Source organism: Lichenostomus cassidix, chromosome 8, assembly GCF_008360975.1.
Source record: "Lichenostomus cassidix isolate B80296 chromosome 8, HeHo_3.0, whole genome shotgun sequence".
Classification (NCBI taxonomy): Eukaryota; Metazoa; Chordata; class Aves; order Passeriformes; family Meliphagidae; genus Lichenostomus; species Lichenostomus cassidix.
Window position 1 is genome coordinate 18,186,093 of NC_139489.1, and position 25,252 is coordinate 18,211,344.

The 25,252-nt window shown below is 37.4% G+C and overlaps 1 protein-coding gene across 6 annotated transcripts in view; it reads left to right on the forward strand.

The window, feature by feature from the left end:
- Positions 1–23,583: 23,583 nt before the first annotated feature.
- LOC146433968 (uncharacterized) overlaps positions 23,584–25,252 on the forward strand; it is a 53,475-nt gene continuing 51,806 nt past the window's right edge. For 2 of the 6 annotated variants that reach the window (XM_085068170.1, XM_085068171.1), the window contains exon 1: positions 23,585–23,757. In XM_085068170.1, the coding sequence (XP_084924296.1) occupies positions 23,728–23,757 (30 nt within the window). In that variant the 5' untranslated portion in view covers positions 23,585–23,727. Of the gene's footprint in view, positions 23,758–25,252 lie in introns of all 6 variants that reach the window. The other 4 variants (XM_085068175.1, XM_085068176.1, XM_085068172.1 and 1 more) reach the window with 3 other exon arrangements.

Below are 25,252 nucleotides of genomic sequence, written 5' to 3' on the forward strand. Positions count from 1 at the left end.
CCAGTGCACCCTTCAGGGCTCTGTATGTCTGCACAGCCACACTCACTTTGCTGGCTTTTAACGGTGCAAGTTTCCATTCCCACACACCATAATCATAATAAGTTTTTAAATATTTAGAAAATGTTTCAGCAATAGATTCCCATGTAGGGGAAGTAGGAAAGGAATGCATCTTTGATGACTTATGTACAAAAAAGTTAAATGTGAAAACTGGAAATAATTCTGCATGAGCAATCTCTCACTAGAACTGTGGGTATTTTAACTTTAGTATGTTGTTACATGGATATTTTTTTTTAGTGGTATTCAATGTGCACACAGCAGTTTTCTAGGACAATCAACTGGAAACAGTGAGACAAAAAATTATGAAACTCTAATTTGAAATTAATAATTTTTTGGCTTAGGAAAGCTGTGTAGTGCTTAGATGTAGTTGGCAGAGTTTGCTTTGAATGCCTTTGTTCTCATGGACTATGAAAGATTTGTAGGCCTGAGATTTATGTTGTGATATTGTTAGACAAAGGTAATGGTAAGGCTGTCATCTAGGAATGAAGTCCAGTAATAGAGAAGTCTGGATAAGAATACCAGCAGTAGGAAGGAATCTCAATAGAGTCAGGCATTAAGACATGGTAAATATAAAGAATAAATAGAGTGGTATGAAATACTAGATCATTTTATGTGACTTAGAACAGTTTTATGTAAAATCAAATACAATAACAAAAAGTACTGAGTCTGTAGCTGAAAAATCCAGGTGGATCTGTTATATAGCTTTAAGCTCTAGCTGTCAAATTTGTGTGGTTTTAACGGGCTGAATTTTCTAGCAGTTATTCCACTTGCTGAAGCTGGGTGGAAACACCCACATTTTCAAGGTAATTTTGTAATTTGCAAAGCCTATAATCAGACCTACTGGGACAGCTCTTCAAGAGGTGGTTTTGTTTTCTTGTAATGGCTGTCTGGCTAGTACTGCTTGAGGTCTCTCTGCAGGCCTCTGGAGGGCCATATTCATGTGTTTGGTAAAGTTAGGTTACTGAAGAACCTTTCCAAGGCCTCCAGGCACCATTTAGTTAAATTTAAGCACCACATGCTGGTATGACTTGTATCAGAGTAAATATGGAGTAATTTAGTTTTCATCCCTTGAATAATTGCAGGTTTGTTTTTGCATAATTTTGTCTTTAGACGGTTTATACAACTTTACAAACAGCAGTTAAAAACATAAATCAGATTAATTAATGCAATATATTATTGTTTGTTCCAGGATAGAGAGTCTACACTGTAATGAGGTTCATTTTCACAATAGTTTCTTTAAAGTTGTCATGCATAGGGGGTTTTTGCCTTCCTTGTCAGTACCTTTACTGGAGTCCAACAGAACATACTCTAAATTCTGCTGTAGTCCTGAAAAGCTGATAGAACCGTGTACTTTGGATTTATCAAATTGGTGAAAATATTTCTCTTCAAGAATATCAAAAGCAAATAAAACCTGGTTGAGAATAAGGGGAGTGGTAATAGTAGACAGGTGTTCTGGTTATTTCCATCATGTTTCCAAAGCTGACATTACAAAAATTCTTTTAAAACATTATGGTTTGGGAATTTGTCCTTGTGTTATTAGAAAGTCTTGTTTTGTCTGTGCTGGAAGATTGAGCAGAGAAGTCTAAAAGTTATACTTTTTAAAAAGTGAACGTTTATTAGTTTAGCAGCTAAGAAGCTTTCAGGTAGGTAATTAAGCATTTCTTCCAAATTTCAGGAGAGACTTTTTATTAGGTAGGAAGTTATGAAGTAATTACTCTAAACTGAATGTTGCTGTTAAATGTCATCTTGCTTCCTATCCTTTTCCCTGATTTCATTCAACATAAAAGGCTCCATTTAATTGTGGGGAGGGGATGTTTCTATGTCTACTGCCATTCAAATTATAATTCACCTAAATATTTGTTTAGAGGGAGAGCTTCAGTGTTGCTCTTTCAGAAAGAATCTCTTGGAGGGCAGAACCCCAGTGTTTGAATTTTAACTTAAAGTTTGACTGTCTGAAGAGCAACCTGGTGTTTGGTGGTCAGTGAATCCTTCAGGAAGGTCAGAGATGTGGTGATGGTTAAGGATGTGTTATGGCAGAAAGCAAGAAGGACTTCTGTGTGAGCACCAAAGGGGGACAAGGAGGCTATTTCCTCACCTGTGGGGTGCTTCAAAGTGAGGGAGGAGGAAAGAGAGGAAGTTCTGATGTCTGGTGTGGCTGCATACTGTAGTACAGCAAAAATGATGGAGAGGGGGAAGCTCCAGTTTACCTTAGCCTGGGCCTACTGAACAGTCTGTGTGACCCTGTGTTTCAGTGGAGCAGACAGAACAGTCACAGGACTCTGCTGCTGTTACACCAGAATGCAACAGTACTCTGACTAAGAGTTCTGGATCACTGGAGGGAAAAGCAGCTTGAGGAACTAATTGTAACCACAGGTGAATTTCCAAACTTATTTCAATTATCATCTGGTTTTCACATTTGAAAACAAGATACTTTTTAAATATTGAAATCTCATGGGGAGGTGAACTACTGTAGAGGCTGAAAAAACATTTTGAACTCGGCTGAAGTCAAAATTGTGCATTATTTTGGCAGCCCCGTTTCCAGCTCTTCAGCCAGTTCACTCTGGTGTTTTAAAGTGGACTCAGTTTCTCCATCCTTCACCCTTCTTCAGCATAGCTAAAATGCTACTGTGAATTTCACCCAGAAGTCATCAAAATCACTGGAAATGTAAGTACTACATCCGACTCAAAGGTTTTACGTGCTTGAATGTAACATTTTAAAGTCTTTTGATGTCATATACAAAAGTAACTCAGAATAATTACTGTAATAGTGTCTTTTGTCTCATAAATTTAATTCTCAGCGTACTCTATTTAATTTGCTATAATTATATACTCAATGTACTGCTAATAAATATGCTCTTTCAACATGTATGTATGTTTGATGTATATATTTTCAAATATGGGGGAAGTAGTAGAAGTCAAGGATATGACATCTTTAGCATTTCTTACTATTAAAGCTTTGTTAAATATCGTGTCATGTTAAATTTTTTGTTGTGAAACTGGCATGAGGATGCTTTAAAATGCTAAATAGTTGTGGCACTGATCAGTACACACCACCCACACTTGTTTGTTTCCAATGCTAAAAAGTTTAAGGATTGCTCTGAATTAAATGAAGGGACATAGGCATAGTATGTAGGTTCCTCTGTACCCTTTCTTTCTTGGAAAGTTGTGACTGCTGTATTCTGAGAACTTTTGGTTAGTTTCAGAACATGTGGAAAGTGAATGACAGGTAGTACTAGCTGGTGGACACACTTCTTTTTGGAAAATTTTGAGCTTTGTTTCCTGCTCGGTCATTTTTACTGCTCTTCTCAGTTAATCAATAACCATTTTCTGCTGAAAACAAGAATGCTACTAACCAAAATCCTACTTGGCTGAATAGGTATCTATCTTCTAAGCTAAGAACCATTGATTTTGCTGGCACTGTTTGATGTGATCTCTAAATATTGCAGCTTCCATTGCTGGGGGTACTATTTAAAGAAGGAAAACCCTCCTGTTATTAACATATGGATGAGGAGTGACTAGTAATGGGTAATATTTTTGGAGAGTGACAAGTTCAGCAGAACACAGATATTTAAACACAGGAGGTCAGGAATTAGTTTCCCATCCATACAGTGTTAATTCTGCCTCCTTGGATCACTCCCACAGTGCAGCAGTAACACTGATGTTTTGTCTGAGCACTGCACTCCTCAGGAGCTACTTCTCTCTGCACTACCCTCAGGATTCACCTGTATATGCTTGATCTGTAATCCCACTGTATATGTGCCAGGGATTTTACAACAGTTTACACCATACCAAATCTCACCATGCTTTGCAGTAGGCCTGCAGGTTTGCTTGTGTATGTGCATTTAGATTAAATATACTAATCTCCTACAATTTACACTTCCTTTGTTCTCACATCTGTCACGTCATAGGTTTAGCTTTCAGGAAAACTCACAGCCTATGTTCATGTCTGATCTAACTGTACAAAACAGCCTTCTGGGCTCTGTTTCAAGCATGGTCTACAAACTGAGTTCTGAAATGTGTCACAAAGGTTTCTTTGGATCATCATATGGTTTTACACAATGAAACAGCTCAAATAGTCATCGAATGCCTTTGGAGATGTTATTTGCCATGCCATATTCTGCAGAAAATTATATGACGTATGAGGAACCAATGCATGAAAGTTAGGTATACATATTATCTTCATGCAGGCTGATTTTTTAAAATATTTTTCCATAATTTAGATCTTTGGATGGGTAGACCACAGGTTTATCTTCCACACTAAAAACACCCATTTCTATTACTATTACTGGAAGCCACACACTCCTTTGTTTTGTTTCCACATTTATAGAGAAAGCATTGGAAATATAAAAAGGAAATTACTTAAAGATGAAACTTTTGTTTCTATGAAGCTTATACTTGAAGCTGAAAGTATCTAGCTCCACAGCTAAATCCTGTAGACTCACTATCTATGAGATGTATGTTCTTCATCAGGTACTTCTTCTGACTTGAGATGTGTTTGTATTTTCTTTTTTACCATTTTCCTATGCTGTTTTGCAGTCTTCTCTTTATTCTCAGTTGTATTACTTCATTTGAAATGAAGTAGTGAAGTAGAAATGGATAGCTGGGAACTATTTCAAGTATCTTCATGGATGTGGATGTTTAAGCCTTTTACAGCAGAGCTGCAAAGGCCCATTTGTGCTTCAGCAGTGTACACAGCACTGTGACTGGCTGTAGCACCTTGGATAACGTATTATGTTGAGTGGCTGTGGAAATTCTCAATCAGTGCTTTGTGAACCACTGCAAAATGGTGAATCACTGCAAAGTGGTCCTTAGACAGCTGACCTTGAGTTGACCCTCTCAAATATTTTCATTTACTAAACCTAATTAAAAGATACATTAAGGATATTTATATTACTGTATCTCTATAATTACAGTTGCTATAAGGATGCTATTCTTTTGTGAAAGAGTGATAAGATGTTAATAAATGGCCTGCCTCTCATACTGTGGATAACATCGTACCAAGCTTGGAAGTCTTTAAAATAATGGACTGTAGTAAATTAATACTTCTCCATAAGGAAGGTTATATATCATAATTATGTTCAAATGTATTGGAAAAAAAAAAAGCATTCTGTAAGGAATTAATTTAGTAGTTGGAACATCAGATTATAGGAACCCAAGAAATTAATTTGTCAGTCCTCATGAGCAGAAACCCCCTGATTATAGTGATTTGATGGCCCTAAGAAGGCAGGGCAGTAGATTCTTAGCACTGATCAAAAATTATAAAAAATACTGAAAGAATAAGAGGACTTACAAGTTAGTTTGCCAGACATGCTACACAGTAATTTATTACCCTGGCTCTCTGTATGCCCAGTCACTACAGGTCTAACACAGCAGTGAGGGACTCTGTATCCACAATAGCCTTGATGGACAGCAGCTTCTCTGTGGAACCATCCTAACAAAAAAATCCCTCTGAAGACCAGCAATGGCCTAGACCTACACTCAGTAGGAACTTAAAACATTAGATCAGAAGTGTCATGGAGCTCAGTTTCCAGTTTTGTGTAAATTATTTTGTATCTCATGGGTATAACAGGGCTTTCACGTCCCATATGGAGGGGCTTTTGTATTGTGAGTTTAACACCTAGTGCATCTTTGCCCTTCTGGTGGAATATTCTGTGGGTCTGACTGTTCCCTCCATTAGAGTCACCTCCTTCTCCTCCCTGACCTCTGGCTAAATGGAGGAGTGGATTACTAACAGAGGAATGTAACACTTCCAATTTGTCAGGTAGGTGGTAATTGCTGCGTTCCAAAGAGGTTACCACAGCAAACCTCTCAGACATACACGTACTTCATTCACTTAGCTTCCAGAGTTTGTTAGAGTTATAAATCATGCTTAGTGTGTACTTGGTACATTTTAACTTACCTATTTCAACTCCAAGGAAAACCCAAATAAATAAGTGTCTATTTTCTCAGGTGGTCAGCTTCTGGCACTAGTTTTCTCTGCCAGTCCTAATAGAAAGTAATTATTATGATCTCAGCCATTTCCTTTTCCTCACCTTCCTATTTTCCATTACACAACTGTAATTATTATTGATTATACCTAATTAGGATTCATTGTGCTTCAAACATATAATACTTGGGTTTTCCTCCAAAAGGCGAGAATCTTACATTTAGGCTTAACATCATGTGTAACACAAGAGACAAGGGGACAACCAGATGCAAGGACAAGAGTGATCACTTCAAAAACACGACCTTTTCCTTAGTTAACAAGCCAGATATTTGTAATTTAGTAAAGTTGAAGTTGAAAGCATTTTCATGACTAGTATATGGAAGAGAACAGTACTAGTGTGAAGTGTATTTATTACAGGAAAATGTTGTCTTGAGGGCAGCATTGTATCCGTATAGAGCTCATGCACTTCACTGGTCTTGTAAACTGCTTGGCTTGCATATACACTAGGGACTCCCTTTTTCTGTTGCACAAAAAGTTACCCAATGAGTCATGCTTCCCTGTAAACATGCATTTTTAGATGCCTGTCCCTCACCAGTTTGCAGCTCTTTGCTGCCATGTTGTCTTCAGCTCATTTCTGCATTTTCGTCTATGTTCAGGTCTTTGTGTGCACCTAGTATCCAGGGTTATGTGATACTGAAGCAATGATAAGACTTTGTATATTCCATTCACATGGTCCTCCAAAATAGATCTCCTCTTCAAAATACTAGAACTCGTGTGTATTCTCACGTTATTATTTCACTTAGGAGATCACATGTCATTGTTTACATTTCATTCATTTTGCCTTATCTTGAATAAGGGAGGCTAAAGAATCTGATTGTCAAGCACCTGAAGAAAGAAAGAATTTTGTAGTTGAGTTAAAATTATGTCATCTCTGGCTTGGTCTGTAGGATGGAGAATTTTGGCCTGGTAAATCAAGCATCAGGATTGAAAGTTTTGCCAGAAGGATATGGTTTACAAATTAATTTTGCCAACTAGGAAATTGGTACAAGCTACAGCTTATACGGGAAGACGATGTTCTGTCTGATGGAAGAGTCAGTGATGTAGGAAATGGATTAGGAGCGAATAAAAAAATAGATAGGTCAAAAGGCCTCTGTAGACATATTTTGTCTTCAGCCTCTAGATCCATTGTCTGATATTCTGCTAACTGTAGTGAGTAGTCTTGCAAATTAGGCTCGAGAGCTACTTACTTTGGACATCCCAAACAAAAAGCCAGCTGCTTTTGTTTTGATAATGAATTGGTGGGCATTGTGGAGATTGTGTTGGGACGCATTATTAAACTCTATCCAAATCAAACAATTGCAGGCTGGTGAGTAGAGAAGTGGCTGAAAACATAGATCTAGTAAATATACTGCACATCTAATTAAGTATTTCATATATGATTCCAGGAATGCTTACTATTTTGAAACAAAAGGGAGACATTGCTCCAGCTCCTAGGATCTGACTATTTATAGAAGTGTGTTGGTTCTTCCCATGTAGTAGATTTCAAATTCACCATGAAAAAATGTTATAAATACTGAACTAAATTTGTTACCTGACTATTCCTTACAGTGTTAGCTGACGAAGGAATAGGAAATCACCTGCTCCTGCTTTTGAAAGTGAAAACTGTGCAACCCAGGTGACATGAGAACACATCCTGTGGTGACTTCTCACTGCTATGCAGAGTGAAAGGAAGGGCTTGGGAAACAGTCAGGGAATACCTTTCAACCTATCTAGACTCTGATTGACTGACAAGTCCCCAGTGCCAAGACGCATGTCCCAGTTCTGGCACATCTGGAGGAGACCTGTAAATACTGAACAACATCAGCTGTTTCTACTGAGAAAGGCCACATGCCTTCCAAATGTCTCCCAGAAAATTAATATATTTGTATTAAGGCTTTCTCTGGAAGCCCCAAGAAGGTGTTCTTGTGATGATTATGATGCCATAAGCAGTAATAACTTTTGTTCTGGTAAGCTTACAACATCTTGCAAACATTTTTTTTTTATTATTTAGTAAGTGTCTTTTTATTTTTACAAATTTTAAGAGTTTAAGTGATTGAAAATGATAATTCATGATCAAGTGAAATAAAGCCACTTTAAATTAGTCAGCAAGAAGTCAGTTAGTAGGAATTTAACCCAATAGATACATGCAGCATCTCCATGTTACCCACTCACTGTAGCTCATTAGTAGCTGCTGCAAAGAAACACAAGAGAAATCTTTCACGAAGTGTCTTTCACTAAATCTTTGTGTTTAGGTGACCAAAGTCAAGGTATTTTAGATGAATGAAGGAAGAAACTTCCTGATGCTAAAATATTTTAAAAGTCATTTGCACTTGCACAAAATGTAAAATTGGACCAGGAATTTATTTAACTTACACATAGAAGATTCCTTCTAGATATGGTGCGACAACTCTCTTTTAATAAAAGAGAATGAGCAGCTAGTGAGAGATGCTGACTGGGCATAAATAAGGACCTGTTGAATCAGGCAGAATTGAGCACAGAATAATTATTGCCAGGGCTAGATGCACTAGAATGAGATCTGCAAAGTACCTAAAAAAAGAGGAATGAGATAGATTTTGAGAAAGTAACGAATACAAGTGCTTCAGGGGTGATGTGAAAGTGTACTTCTGGTCTGAATTATAGCATTAACGAAGGTGCAGACAGACTTTGCTTAGAATCAGGAGGGCTGTCTGGGATGGAGCTGCCCTAATCAGGTGTCTACTCTGGATTACAATTCACATACTCAGATTCCATCTTGGATCATTAAAATCTCCTCACTGAATTTTTGTCAGAAGTATTGCTTGACAGTGACACATTGGCTTGGTTTGTTGGACAAAGTTTTCAAAATGGTTTTGCTCAGTCTTTGGTATTTGGACTTTTAATCTGCAGTCAAATTTACAAAACATGTTTCCTACAACCAATCCAAGGCAGGGAGACTGAGCCATAAGGGAGACTTTCTCAATTTTAGGCAATTTCTTCAACTGTAGGGACTTCTCAGGACAGGAGAGGAGTGCCCTTTTATGCGATCACATTCATGTTACTTCTACTGCCATTATCAATAGCTTTTTACTAAATTCTTATTTAGTTAAGCTTAAGTTAAGCTACTGATGCTCTTAGGCATAGTGTGGGTACACCTTTGACAATCTCCTTGATTTTTAAAGCTAAAGATTCTACTGGTGATGTGTTGGATTTTTTTTTAAACCAACAATGAAGCTAGCATAACTAGTTTATTAGAAGTAACCATGTAACAATGAAAGTATTTTTTTCCAAAATCTGTAATGTGTGAGCAGACTTTTTCTGGATGCTGTCTTTCAAGGATTAGTCTGTTGTAATTGTTATTTTGTTTCTATAATTTTTTTCAGGAAAGTCATTCTTATTGTGTTGCAAATCTAATAGTTCTCTGAGAAAGGCCATTATAAAAGCATTTTCTTCCAGTTATTCTTTTCTCTATGGTCTGGTCCCAATTGCTGCATCTGTATGACAAGGTTTGCATTTTGCAGAAATGATCACTTAGGTGGTCTTCTTTCAAAAACAAAAAGTCAGAGTGTTTAGCCATATATAGTTTCAAGCACCAAAGGTTCTAGAAGAAATCCAATAGCAATTACTGTAAATTTTTAAAAAGTCTGTATATTTGAGTTATGTTTGGCTTATGAAAGCTTAGAAAAGATGCAAATGGAAATTTTAGTTTCTGACTAGCCATTTTATACATCAGTTTTGAAAACATGTCAATTTAGTGTCAGTACATGATTTCTCGCATAATAATATTCTGTTGGATAGTCTAGAAGTAGCTCACACAATGAGGATATAAGGAAATTGTTGACCATCAGCAGTAGTAAATTTAGCTATGCTACAAAGTGCTCGTGCCCAAGATGTGAAAGTAGCCCACATCTAAGAAATGGCCCTTGTTCCAAGTAATTGAGAAATCTTTTCTTTATATAGATTAGGTAGTTGTGCCACCCACCAAGTCTTTTCTTCTGATGCTTGAAAAAAAAGATTAATAAATGGAGACAAAACTGTTACTGCTGTTTTCAGTTACCAACATAACCATGTTCAGATATTGGTATGCATCAGACTTCTCATATGTTATCATTAATGAATAAGCCTACCATGCATAGTGCCACTGATCAGTGCTGCCTGCCTCTTCCTGAGCCATTTGTGTTCTTCCTTATTGTTTTCTGAAAGTACATTTTCTCTCATCACTAGCACGACTATCAAGTGCTTTGGGATGAACATACTTTTGGAACTGCAAAAATGGTTTGGATATGAAGTAGAAAATGGAGTTCTGATGCAATGCCACCTAATCAAGTCCTGAAATAATTATCACAGGACTGATTTCAGTGCAGTAAGCTATCTACAGAAATGATAATAGGTGTTGCTCAAGCCTGGCACGCCTAACTTCTTGTTTCCCAAGCCATATAAATAAATAGTCTTTGCGTGTATACGTGTATCCACACCTCTTCTGTCACATCATTCTGAGCAAAGAAGGGTCCTTCATCTAGATTACCAAATAGATTGAAGCAGACACCCTCCTATTTTCATAACACTGGGTATAATTTTGCTATGCTTGCAAGTGGAGAATATAATTATCATTATCCTCTGGTGCTATAAGTGACATTGCTGTTACTGGTTCCCAAGCTTCATTTTTAGGAAGCTGTTTTTATCTAATACCACAAAAAAACAGCTACTTAAGACTTCAGCTCAGATAATGGTATATTTTCTCTCACATTATATTCAATCTCTTATAATTTAATAGTTTTTTTATTATTAAATACTTCTGTTAGGAAAAATAAGAAATAGCTGATTCTGTTCTTTCAAATTTGCCTGTAGTCTTTCCAATACACTGAACATGCTCTACAGATAGTTTTAGCCTTGTTAATGAAAACTGCAGTTGGCCCTCATATAGTATATGCTGTGCTTTAAATTTTCATTCTTCGTTAGCCCTTCAGTTTTGTATTATCCACTGGATTTCTGTGTGTCAAGCAAACAATTATTGAGAAATTTAGTTTTTTCTCATTCTAAGCTCCAAAATGATATCAGTAGGTCATGGCTGATCAAGTAAGAAGTAGACGAAATTACTAAGGTGTATTACAAACGCCCCAACACTCCAAGTCAAGACTAATACTGTCATCTAGAACTTTGGAATGCCGCAAATAATTTGCTTTACAGACCATTGATGAAGTTGGAAAAAGTTTATGGCTTAGAATTATCATCAGTTCAGTGTGAGACTCTGCAGCACAAAGCCAGGGAAGAGCAGATATCCTAAGGGTGCTCCAAGATCTGCTCCTAAAATTAATTGTAGGGTGAGTCTAATGAAACTGTTGAAAACAGGATATGATGAAACAAGAACTCCTTTGGCTCCCTCACAAAACCCTCCCTCCTCTTTCTATATTCTCTCTCAAAATAAATAGCTGTGGCTGGGTTGACATCAGAATGCCACTAACGCTACGCTTTCCATTTTAGTTTCTGGGTTTCTGTAATTGTTAAATACTGGAGACTGAGACATAAATATATGCAATTCTCAGCCATCTCCCGTATTTTTCTCCCTTTTTCCTGATTTTGGAGATTATTTCAGTTATGCACCATTTGTATTTGTTTAGACAGAAATTCGGGGCCTTACTGGACCACTATTTCTGTAGGACGGTGGGGATTAAACCTGCTCCCATGTTGCAATAACAAACTCGTGGTTTCAAACAGTGTTTCAAACTTTTCACCATAGTGAAAAATGTCTAGGTGAGTGATTCTGCAGCTAGTGTATCTTAGTCTTGTATTATACAAGAATTAAAGAAACAGTTTCCTAAGATTTCTTATATACAAGAGGATGGTTAAAAAGGGTCTAATTAAACATACCTAGAAGTTTGTCTCTTGAAGGCATTCGAGCACACTTTTCCTGTTCTAGCAGCAAAAGAAAAATACTGCTCTAATTTACTATTATTCACATTTTTAAAATAAGTAGTTGTAGTAAATTGTTATTTAATGGTGTGAAATGTCTCTCTCCACTACTTAGAAGAAGTTCAGTTTGTCATTTCCAAGAGTGGTATTGCAGATCAATAGCAGCAGCATGGCTGACACCCTAAGCCAAAGCCATGGCAACCATTACATTGTGGTTCCACCTCAGTGTTGGTGTGAGGGAGTTCTACAGCAGCAGAGTCACCCCTTTAGCTAGAAAAGAAAAAGCACTGAGAATCCAGGATTGCAAATTCAACCATACAAACCTAAGGGGATGGAAAAATAATAATCCTTGTTCTCAGTACTTAAAATACGGACAATATTTTCCTTTTCTTTTGGGGGGTGGGGGGTGGGAAAGCCTATCTGCTGGATGTCTCAAAATGAATTTGCCCAGTTTCTGTTAATTTTTTTCTCATCTCCACATCATTTGCATGCAGCTGCCACACCATACTGAGGATCATGTATATCCAGCTAGCTTGTGTGTCCACAGTGAGGGAATTGGAATCAAGGTTACCATCAAACAAGAGGCCAGAAAATTCTGTGCTGTCTCTTCACTCACATCAAAATAAATTCATAATGAAATTAAGGGCCATCCCACTTCCCTAGGGCTCCAGGTGAGATTCAGCCTCTGAACTTCATGTCGAACCATTCCAACAAAGTGGCCCTCTACAATTAAACAACACTTTAACTTTTCCGGAATATAAATTATAAAGGTATAAAAGTTCAGGTACCTCGCAACTAAGCACCTAGACGTTACAATTTGGGGTTTATTATACACAGGAATAATAAAGAGAGTTAATTTCTTTACTCTCTACTTACTAACACTGCATATTACAAACATGAATTATAATGAAAATTTTTATGCTCAGAAATTATAAACTTCCTATTATAATAGCTGCCCATTAAACATTTAATATTGAGGCAGGGAAAAAAGGCAAATTTAATTCAGAGGCTAGCTAGGCCACTGATAATTTTGTTGGTTATCTGTGCCTTGCTCTTGTAACTGTGTGGAGGTTTGTGTGGGGACAAAATAGAAAGCTTATAACTTTCAAAGACCTCTTATTGCTCTTACAAAAAGCTGACAGAGAAAGAGCTGCATAAGAAGGTCACATTTAGTATTCTCAGTCCTACAGAGCTAGTGAAGGATAGCTCAAACCTGAAGCTTTGAAAATATTAAGGTGGGAATCGCATATTGTTTGCAACTCTTACTTTTTGGGGACTCAGGCCAGTAATGTACTTGACTTCGCTGTCTCCTGGTCTCCCATTTTACTTTGCTCATTTTGTGTTTTTATGCTTCTGCCTTCTTAGCAAGGCACAAGAATTAGTACAATTTAAGAGCTCTGTAATCTTGGCACTGTAGTTTCAGTAGCTGCATGGTATGGTATGTCCTTTATAATTTCACACAGTTCAAATTAGATGGAAAGATAATCACCTGGGGAGCTTGAGAATGAGCTGGACTTGATACACAGTATTATATCATTTTTCCACTCATCTACCCAAACAGATTTCAAGGGCAGGATTCAGGGGGAAATAAGTAAACTGTAACTTCTTCCTTAAATGTTTTAAATGCCTCTTCCAATTTTCTTGGGTTTTTTAAATTCCTAATTTGCATGAACTTGTCATACATCTTCTTCCTAATGCTTTTTTTAAGAGTGGTTTACTTCTTCTGTTTTTTACATACCAACTGTATGGTACTTTGTCGCTGTACAATCCTTCTGTGAGCATTTCATTAGAAGAAATAGGCCAAATTTTAATACTCTCGACCTTGCCCATTCCGGTTCATCCACTCCCAGCTGTACATCTTCTAATGCCTACCTTAGTCATGCCAAGCTCAGATTTTTCTCCACTGAGTGTTAGGTCCTGCTGGCAGACACTGCCTTCTCAGTTGAAAGCAGGGCTCATTCTCAGCTGTAAATCTCTGTGTTGTTACAGGCAAGTGTAGATCTGTCCAGACCTGTCAGTGAGATCAGCTTAGACAGAGTAGTTACTGCATTCCTTTTGCTGAAAGCAAATATTTGGAACTTAGGTACCCTGATGTAATTTTAAAAATAGAGATTCTAAACACATGCTAGAAGAGTCTCAGCTTTGGTGGATGATCAGTTTTAGGTGTTGGATAGCTCTTGCCACATTTCATCTATTTTTCAGCAATCTGCAAACAGCTGAATCTTCTTGTTTTAAAATTTAGACTAAAGTTAATCAGAGAGTTTTCAGAGGTTTAATGCTGTATCCTGTAGTATATCTGCCATCGTTTGTCTTGCAAGGATCTGAATTGAGCACCTTGGTAGAAATAGATATTGAAATATATATTGAAGTTATTTCTGTTGCAAAGGACTTACTGAGCACAGAACCAGGCAGGAAACAGTAAGAGAATTGGAGCAGTCTGTTCAGGTATTCCTGCGTCTAATTTCTAACCTTAATATAATAATTCATATTTTTTCATTTATTTAAAGCACTGATACTAACAGAGTTAGCATTATTCAGACACTGTGAAGCAGAAACTGTCACTGTGATTCTATGCTACGAACTCCTATTTCAGCTTATTTATGATTGAGTTTTTGAAATTTGCTGTAGTAGATGGTAATATTTTCTTCTTTTAGGGATTTTGACTAATTAACTCACGTGTTTCCTAATGTGCTAATTGCAGAATTAATATTTTAATCTGCTGAATTTCTGTAAGAGCTCTGGACACATATGTATCATACTAGGTCTTTTGTTTTGCTTGTGTTGATGTGAATCAACTCATTTGGTGATAGAGCTGAAAAGTGCAACTACCTACAAATCTATTAAATTACACCTTTTGGCCCTACTCAGAATTATTCACTTTCCAGTTATACAGTAGCTCAATAGGCACCAGTGTGATGTTGTGGAATGACCTGATCTTTAAGATATGACACCATGAAATGTGACAGGTGTGAGAAGATCCTTATTCAGTTGTGCTGCTGTGGAGAGATGTCAGCACACCATTGTAAAATGGCGTGCTGAAATCCTAAATGCTGTTTATCTAGCTACTTGCCCTGTGTTTGACCGAATAATATGTGAACATCACAATTATTCCAAGATGTCATATTTGTTTCTGAACTGCAGCTCTCCTGCAGACAGATAATATTTCCTAAAGAAAATTCAGTTAGATTTCTAAAGCATTGTGAATTGAATGGACTAGTGCTACAGTTTGTAGTGCCACTGTGATTGGAAGCCTTTATTTCTGTTATGACTGTAATATATACCTATAATCCTGTGAAAGCCATGATTTACCTTTGAGAATGTCTTCTGTAAACAATTATACAAGAATGGCTTTCTCTGTCTCTGACATACTATGTTCTCAATTGTATAATGCTGCTGTTCTTCCTTGGTATTTAGTAACGTGTATTTGGTGAAAAGGAATGCTGGATTAAGTTCCTTTTTCAAAGGAACCTTTTTAAAAAGGTGGCTTGTTATTTCCTGTACTCAAGGTACTGGCTGTGGATATCAAGATTTTTATAGGGTTTCAGTTGTGGTGTATTGGCTATTTACAAACAGTGTATATAAACAGATATATTTCCTTCTGGTGAAATTTTAGTTTGAAGGGGGAAACAATGCATGGTCATTGACATTTTGCCACCATTAAAATATCACAGAGAATTTACATGACCAGCATAATCCCTTATCACAAATGAAATAGGAATTGCTATGGTAGAAGCAGAAGCATTCGTTTCAAGTTGTTGCCCAAAAATATGTTACCAACCATTTTGTTAGCATGATTTATTTGAGGTTGTAGGAGATAGTCATCACATTTTTCAAGTCCAAAAGCAATTTAGAAACATATTTGATATCCCACCATCTTTTCAGTTAAAGGTATATAAACTTAAACAAAACATACCTTAGCAAATATAGATGAGAAGAAGAGAGATGATGGGACACTGAAGAGAGGTGAAGCTTTGGAAAGTTAGAACTGCTGAGTATGTGTATCTAACATTAGATACCTACACCCACAGCAGTGTTCTAAGAAGATTGTGGAGGCTTTTTTAGAGGTCCTAAGCTGCCATGGTTTCCACTGACTGAATCAATTAGATATCTTTTCACAATTGTGTTCATAATCCACAGATGCATTCCTATCTGAGAGTACGTGAATGCCAGATACATTAGTCCAAGTCCCTTCGCTTTCTAGAATATCAGAGGGAAAATCAACAAAGAACTAATATATGTGCTACTGTCTATGACTGATCTGTCACATGGTGGGTTGTACTAACCTGTAGGAGATTTCAAAGCCCATAGGCATGTTTCTAAATCTTTTGCAGGCTGATGTTTGCAGTTAGATTCTAACAGTAGAGAAAAGATGTTTTATTTTCTAAAGAAGGTATCTCTTTCCACAGACTTACAGGGTATTAAAAATTCATCTTGATTTTGGGGTCCAGACAGTATGCACAGATACCACAAGTGAAGTAAAACACAAATTTCTCACTGACTCACTTGATTAGCCAATCTTGTCTGTGTAATGCAGAATTGTGATATTGTTACAAAGCGACTCTCCTATAACCTTCCCGCCTAACACAATCATGCTATTACTGTTTACTCTGACAGCAGCTTCTCTCCATCCAAGAAGCTCAGCAAATTTCACAACCATTAAGCCTCCCAATGAAATAGTTAAATACCATTATCTCATTTTCTAGATGAGGCATATAGAAATTAATGACTTGTTAGAGTCATACCGGAAATTTGTGACAGAGCAAGGAATAGATGGCAGCTCCTCCAGCTCTCATGCCTGTTTTTTTATTTAGGAAATTACTCCTTTTGTCCTCAAATAAAAGGCACTCCTGGTTTTGGAACAGTATTATAAATGAATGAACTGAAATGCTCAATTATTGAAAAAGTAAAAGAAAAGCACCGAGATCAGCTCTGCTACATTTCTAGCAATATGATGGAAGAACTGTGCTATTATTGGCATAGGATTGCTTTTAAGTAGAAACATGTTAGAATGCAAGAATCCTAGATTTCAATTTGAAAAAGGTGAGAGAGGGGAAGGAGGATCTCAGTGGTTGGATGTAGCACCAGAAACCTAGTATGAACAGCATAGAAGAAATTACTCTGGTTGATCCGGTCTTATGCCTTAAATATGCTGATTCATCGTTGGGCTTTTCGATTCGGCTGGGGCTGAATCTCAGTCTTTCTGTTTAAATGGAGCAAAAAGTGTTCTCAGTGTGGGTCATACTTAAGTGTTCACTTAAGTTTCTCGCACCTAAAAAAATCACCCAAATTACGTCCACTAACTGTTCTGATACAGACACAAGAAAATAAAAAGATTGGAAAGGTACTGTCAAAGTGAAATACTTTAGGATGTGCATTTTAGTCTTTTTAGAATATTCTTGCTATTTTTTACTATACACACTTAGATATTCCTGGCTGTAGTGAAATACTGTCTATACAGGAGATATTATGCTATCTGTATGTATCTATGAGTATATATGCATATTATTACATGTATTTATGAAACTGTCAGCTAAAATATATAATATAAACATGAATTTACATTGTGTAGGAAAGGAAGGTGGAAGGTTTTAAGTGCAGGAGTAGAAATGAGAGGGTTTGTGTCCTCAGAGAGATATGTATGAATCTTTGAAAATAATTACTGCACATATTTATTGTATGGATATTATCCTTCCTACCTACTTAGGTTCAATTTAGAGGAGTCCACTAGGAGGAATTTCTGGCACAGCTGAAAATAAAGTAGAATCCTGCAGATAATCAGGAGTCCCAATCAAAAAGTAAGAAAGCCAGGAATCATGCTCAGCATGACTCTGACCTGGGCTGATGAAGACTCTTCTTCCAGTCAAGGTTAGGGTGGAAGATGACACTTACGAAATCTTAAAGATGCTGGCCTACGCAGAGAAAGGGGTTGAGTGAACTCTTCAGGGCGTGTCACTGAGTGCTGACAAGGACTGATGCGTAACATGAGTGGCAGCAGACTTTCTATATGACCTTGGCCGAGTCATTTAATCCCTCTGTGACTTGGTTTCCTCATCTGCAGAATTAGGTACAAACAGTAATACTTCCCTGCCTCACAGGGAGCTTTGGGGATTTCTTCATTACTGTTTGCAAGGCGTGTTCAGAGACAAACAGGAAAAATGAAGTGGAAGTGTTACTATTTGTTGTTGGAAACCTGTACAATATCAAATGCCTTGTTAATCATGTCCTGGATATTATTAACTGGCTGTTTCTTGGTAATCTGATATTATTGGAAACTACATGAGCCGATCATACCTTCCCTCTTTCCTCTGCTTCCTTTCTGCTCTCAAGTAGTTGGGCACATGTAGTTAGGCAAAATTAGACAACCTCTCTTCCCATAAAAAAGTATGCCTCTTTCTAGGATGACAGCTTTTTGGCTTCTATAAATTATGAACCTGGGGCTCCCCAAATCTACAATCACATTCTCTTACCTAGTAACAAGCTGTACAGATTGACACAAAGATAAGTAGCATACTTCCTTTAGTCACACTTTTGAAGGAGTGAATAGCAAGTGTTTAAAGTAGATTCTGAATTCCAAAGGAATGTCCACTACTAATGGCATCTGCCTCTTGGCCTGAGAGATTGAAAGAAACTCTTATAAGCTACAGCTCTATGTTTATTAATAACAGATTCATGCCTTGTTTGATCACACAGTTGTGCAGTAGGTCTCATGGGTATCTATTACAGACAGGCAATGAAGTGTCTCTCAAATTAGCCAAAATTCAGTTAGCCTAAGTAACCAAAATTTTTGAATGACTGAAACTACATCAGCAAAGTGGGTTTGCACCAGCCAGTTTTGTATCCCTTATCTGTGTTGGTTTTGACCCAGTATTGTTGGATTGGCAGAAGCTCTAAAGCTGAACTTACATGTCTGAATCCCAGCTGCTCACTCACGGGTGGACCTTACATGCATAGATGTGCACTGCCTTAACTCCACTATGTTGGAGTTCTATGCAGGAGAACTCTCTAGGCTACAGGGACTTAGAAATAGCCTGTAAACATATTTCAACTCTACTTGAAGTATTTTGGATCTATAAATACAAATTACAATCAAAGAGAATTTTTCAGTAATACCAGCAGGTGATGCAGGTAAGAGAGACCATTTATCTTCTCTGTGACTATGAAAACAATGAATTTTGATTGTTAATATTAAGGCTCCAGTTTCTTGTGGAATGAATATCTTGGCAACAGGATCCCTCTACTATCATGTCTTCCATTCCATTTACAGATGTTTAGGTTTACTTAAATCTGAATATAGTGTGTGGTAAATCACTAACAAATGGTAGTCACCACGGTTTATATGAAGTATTGCATATGTTTGCAGCCACACCCAGGCACTCACCTTAAAAGCACATAGGGACAATACTATTTGTTAGCTTGCACAATGCATGAGATAAGGTGATGCAATATTCATATGTCACTGCTCTTGTATGTGCTGCTCATGTCAGGTGTTTCCCCTGAGCAGCACGTAAGAGCAAGTCATTGATTAGCTCTGCACAGCCTTGCTCACCCTCATCTCTACTGAACAAGATGTTCAGTAGAAGTAATCAATTTGATCACTCCCTTTCTACTCTTATGTAGTCAAATCAAACCTATTTTTTGCTCCCTAATTCTCATGGAAGGCTCCCAATGACATCATCTGTTCAGGACTTTCTGGGTGCAAACCATTTTGTTATCTATAGAGTTACTTATTTATTACACTAATGTTGGCTGGGTTTTAGGCAGGAAAATCAGAGAGGAAAAGTGCTGTCATCAGCAAAGACAAGAAGTTAAAGACAACAAAGAGCTGAATTTTTTTAATAAGTAGGAGAAAATAATTTTAATATCTTTTTTCCCTAGAAAAATATGGTTTGCTGAATTATCCAAGAGTTACATGTTTATCAAGAAGACATTTAACATATTTCCTCAGGAGTGCAAAATATACCGTGTAAATTTTAGTTGGATTTTACAATGTATTTTTTAATGTAATATTATTTTTCTGAAGAATAACACTATATTTACACTATATTTACTATATTTATGGAGCAATATGTAATATTACTGTCTGATACATTGGTGTATTTTTAAGAAGGGAATCTATTTATTGAGTATAGGAAACAAAATTTTCCTTTATAAATAAAAAATGTGGCAGCACTTAAAGTCGTTGGAAACAGGATGTAAATATTGACATGCTTCTATAAGGCAGAAAACATGCTGTTTCTGCAGGAACACTAAATAAATCTATCTTTTCATTTAGTCATTATGATGCAATTCACATAGCTATTAAGAATCCTCACCACTAAATTTAAACTAGAATGCTTTTCAAAATATCTTCAGTTGAGTATGCTGGAGTTAATACAGAGAAAGTATGCTGGAGGATTGCAGCAATGATAATATCTTCTTATAGCACTAATACTGTGCACTCAGAATGCCACTTTTATTTGGTGATTAAACATGGAATATTACAGAAATTTCTCATATTGTCAAAATAGATGTTAGGAGAGCAAATTTTATTTCTATCATTTGTAGGGATTATTCTTGGCCTTCCTTGTTTAAGCAAGGAAGAAACAAAGAAAAGGACTGGGAGAGCTTGGGAAGGTACCTGGCGTTTAAAAGGAGTCAAGTATGTTCAGAAATAATTTATTTCTTTTTCAGAATTATTAAAAACAGTGCTTGGAAGAAATGAGGTTTGTTTTCCTCCCTTCCCACTCACTTTTACTGATCCATACAGTCAGTTTAGACTACTTAACAAAAGATGTAAATTGTTATAAACTCAGCTCTTCATTTCTATAAGACGACTTGAAATGCACATTTTCTCTGAAATCATTTTGAAGTAGCTACCACTACATCATTCATTGTGTCCAGCACATGTGAGTTTTCTGAGCAAATAGTTTGTCAATTCTCCTGCACAGTCCAAGACTCAGTATCAATATTGCATACTGGAAACATCAGAGCAGTTAGATAAGGATAGCAGACCCTGATGAAAATAACATCACGTATTTTACCATGTTATTTATATGTGTATGTTCACATTAGCTGAAGATTTGTTAGGCTTTCTAGAATTTTCAGTTGCAATGTAAACTGCCAGATTAAAAATTATCTTTGCCTCAGATGTTGCAGAGGGCAAATGGAAAGCTGTTGAGGGTCATGAAGGGGGTTGGAGGTACCAATGTCAGTGAGGAAAAAAGGAAGTGGGCTGCTGAGTCTGATTTGAACAGCTTTTTGTAGAAACAAAATAGAAAGGTGTAGAAACAAAGCAGAGAATATAAAACTCTGCCAGGCTTTGCAGTCCTTTATTCAAGAAGACAGTCGTTAGCCTAGGTGAGTAGCTGGCTTCTCCTTTGTCCATTGTGTGCCCTTTTTCACCCACTGCCCAGTAGGCATCCCCTTCCTTTCAGTGTTCTGGATTCTGGCCTCTCTGCCATGTTCCCTGGCTTGTTCCTAAAATAAATTGGCCCGCTGTTGGTGGCACAAATCTAATGTCATTATTTTAAAGAAAGACCAGCTAAATCTAGATGGGCTATGATACAATCAGAGATCTGAAAAGAAAAAAAAAAAAAAAAGGCTAACATTCCCACGGGAATTTGCATTGAAGGCATTCCAAGCACCAGGGAATTCCATGTGCACACAGTGTAGTGTTGATCTGCACAGGAGTTTCAGTACATAGCAAACTTTGTAATCATGGTTTCACTAGAGTTGGGAGTTTACCACTTGTTCAGTTGGTATTTAAATTATGATCTCAAAATTGTCCTTTCAAGTCTGTAGACCTGAAAAAAGACCTTTTTTTAACCTGGTAATTCTGGAGGACAGGTAAATTAATACTGAATCAGTGTCCTATGTTTGATTCAGTGGGAATACTGTCCCTTTGAAATAAACCGCAAGCAGTGTGTTGTGTAAGAGGGACGCAGGTTTACAACTCTCACATTGTAAACTAATGGTCTGAGTCTTTACCAGCTTATTCAGAGTACTATTTTATTAGTGCTACAGCCAACAAAAGCATATTGCTGGTCTTATCTATGCTTCTTTATAACCATATTACCGAGATTACAGCAATTTATTGCCTGACATTTATCTATCTGGCTGTCAAATCAAATATTCGTGGAGGACTCACTGCTGCTTCAGGTAGCCTGGAGAAACAGTTTTGATCCCTCTGGTTAACTCTCAGTATCTTATAGCTGGTTGTGAGGGAGGTCTTGCATTATGCGTTTGTGAGATCCCATCTCTTTGGTTATGTGTTCCTGGTGTAAGGAGTTGTCATTCCTTTACTGTGTTATTTATTTTATTGTGCTACTGGTGTGCTATTGCATTTGTGGTGTGCAGCATGATTTTTCATTGCTATTTATAACAGTGGTATTAATGGTAAGTTTGGTGGTATAGTAAGAGAAGAAAGATTATGATCTCTTCCCCAGTGGATGGCAGCAGATAGGAAATAATATATTTCATAATAGAACAATGTAAATAAAATGCTACACATTAATTAAAGATGATTAACTGAAAGAGAATACAGTTAGTTAAACATGCTGAATCTTAAAAATAGATACTGTTCTTAAAAGGCTGTAAGCATTTTGAATTTAAATATGTTTTAAATGCACAAACATCGAGGAATTGAAGAAGGTTCTTGTGAACACTCTTTTGTTAATGGATTTCTTGGTATCATTGGATCATAGAATCATAGAATCACTGAACTCCCTGGTTAAATAGTAATGTCTGCCATATTGTTAAAGTCCTTGAATATGTCTAGAGGAGGGCAACAAAGCTGGTGAAAGGGCTGAAAGGAATGTCCTGTGAGGAGCAACAAAGGATTTGGGGCTTGTCTAGTTTGCAGAAAAGGAGGCTGACGGGTGACCTCAATGCCCTCGACAACTTCCTGAGAAGTGGAAGTGAAGAGGGAAGTGCTGATCTCTTCCCCCTGGTGTCCAGTGATAGGACGTGTGAGAATGGTTCAAGGTTGCACTGGGGGAGGTTCAGACTGAGCATTAGAAAACATTTCTTTACTGAGAGGTCATGCACTGGAATAGCTTTCCTAGAGAGGTGGTCAAAGTCCCAGGCCTTTCAGTGTTTTAGAGGTATTTGGACAGGCATGGACTAGACAAATAATTGCAGATCCTGTCCAACTGAAAATATTCTCTTCTACTTTATATGTCATTCAGCTTTTGGATTTCTCCCAATGTCCAGTAGAGACCTTGTGAAAATGCTTCTGAAGAGTAACCAAAAAAAAAAAAGTTAGTTTTGCATGCAGATCAGTTACAATAACTTCAGATTCTTCCCACAAGGTACATGAGAAGAAACAACCTCATTAACTCTTTGCTCTGAGAAAATGCTTGGAAGCATGACAACGATTAGAATTTTCCATGTCTTTTCCAACTATAAGAAAGGAGTAAAAATGTGTGAAAACAACAGCAGAATACTCTGTGGTAACAGACTAATATAGAATATATACTGGAATTGCTCATGAAGTATTAGTAAGGGGATTTTTGTAAAGCACAGTTCTGTAGATTTTAGTCGACATACTGGTTCAGGCTACCAGCCTTCAGAAGCCCTGCCAGTGCCAGATGCCTCAATAAAGGTCAGAGGGACGTGACTCACCTGTGAGGAGTGTGTTGTCACCGCCAACTCTGGGCAGGACAGTCCCACCTGTGGTGTCCCAGTTTCCACAGCAGATGCACAGCTGGCCCGGATTGGCCACGCTGGCTTCCACCTCAGCACGGATTGGCCAAGCCTTCCACCTCCCCTGTCTCATCTTCCTGGGGCACCAGCACTGGCTGGCTGCAGCTCCTCCACACTGACCACAGAGGGACCGGAGGATGCCCACGCATCAGCACTTGGTCGATAAGGTGTGTTGTTGGGGACGTGGTGGGCAGGGTGCACACTAACTGGTGATGCTGATTCTCAAAGGCTAAAGAATAAGTCTGTGGCTCACCAGGAGTGTCTAGGAGAAGGACAAAAATACTCATAAAGAATTGGAATAGAGAGGGGTATACAGGAGTTAGTCTTAAACTGTTGGCACGATATTGCAAGGACTGTTTTTCAAATTACAGAATGGTCTTTATCATATTCATTAAATGCTCTATATTTAAAAGCTTTTAAAACAATTTTTGTCTCTATTCAGAAGTTTGCCCAAGGCTTTGGAGGAGCAAACCACCAAAGTGTCTCTTCATGAGTCCATTACACTTTGAATACAGTAGCTAACTAGCACTCAGGTATTTAATTGTTGGCCTGAAGTTGTATTAGACTAAGTATGGAAGAGGGTTCTTAAGGTAGCAGCTCACGTGTTGGAAAGATGAGGGCCGTGTAGACTCATAGGGAGAAAGATTTGAATCTGTGATGAAAAAATAATTAGAATTTTTCCATCAGATGAAGGAACTGAGGATATAGTTAATTTTTCATAATTATATCCAATTAGAAGTTTGCAAATAACATTTATTTGCCAGAATTCCCTATGCTTCTATTTTATAAGTATTTACTTTTTATTGCTTCACATTTTTCATGGAGAAAAGGTAGAATATGTGATTCAAGGTAACATGATTGCATTGAGTATGTATTGGAACTTGGAGCCCATGGAAGTTTTCTGCCTCAAGTCTGGACTTGGAATTTGTTTAGATGCTCATATCTCTCTTTCTTATTGAAAAGCTAGTTCCAAAAGATTACATGATGAGACTCTTAGAATACCTCTTGAACTGTTAAATCAGAGAGCTGATGTAAAGAGAAGGCATCTCAGCCATGTTTCAACTCGTTGTGCTTGTGATTCTGGCTCTTTTCTTGCAAGAAAAAGAGGAAATATTTCAAACTGTGTTTCTTTCATGGCAGAGTGCCACTCCAGACAATTTTCCAACCCTAGCAAAACTAGGACTTTGCACTTTGAAATGGAACATCTAATTAGAAACACACTTTTTTTTTCCACCTCTTCATGAGTCAGACAAAGATTTCAACAACACGTAGAGTGGTTCATATTAAATCACTGTTTACTGCATCTGTTGATATAATAGCACCCACATGCTGTATTTAAAACTTAATTAGAGGTGGGCCACATCAGAATCGTCACAAGAGATTGGATAACCACACCCAGCATGCTGATACCAAAACATGATGCTTACCAGGATCCCATTTAAGTGATACTTTGATGAGGCTTTAGAGAGGTACATTCTTCATCTGCTTTAAAGACACGATAACTTGCATGTATCACTTTCCTGGTTGCTGCACTGAGTAGTTGTGACACCATGCAAACCTTCATCATCTTCCTTGGAAATCTTTCAACACTGCACAGTCACCTGTTTCATTATTTGTTGACTCAGTGGCTTTCTAAAAAGTTGTTGAAGTTCAGAATTAAGT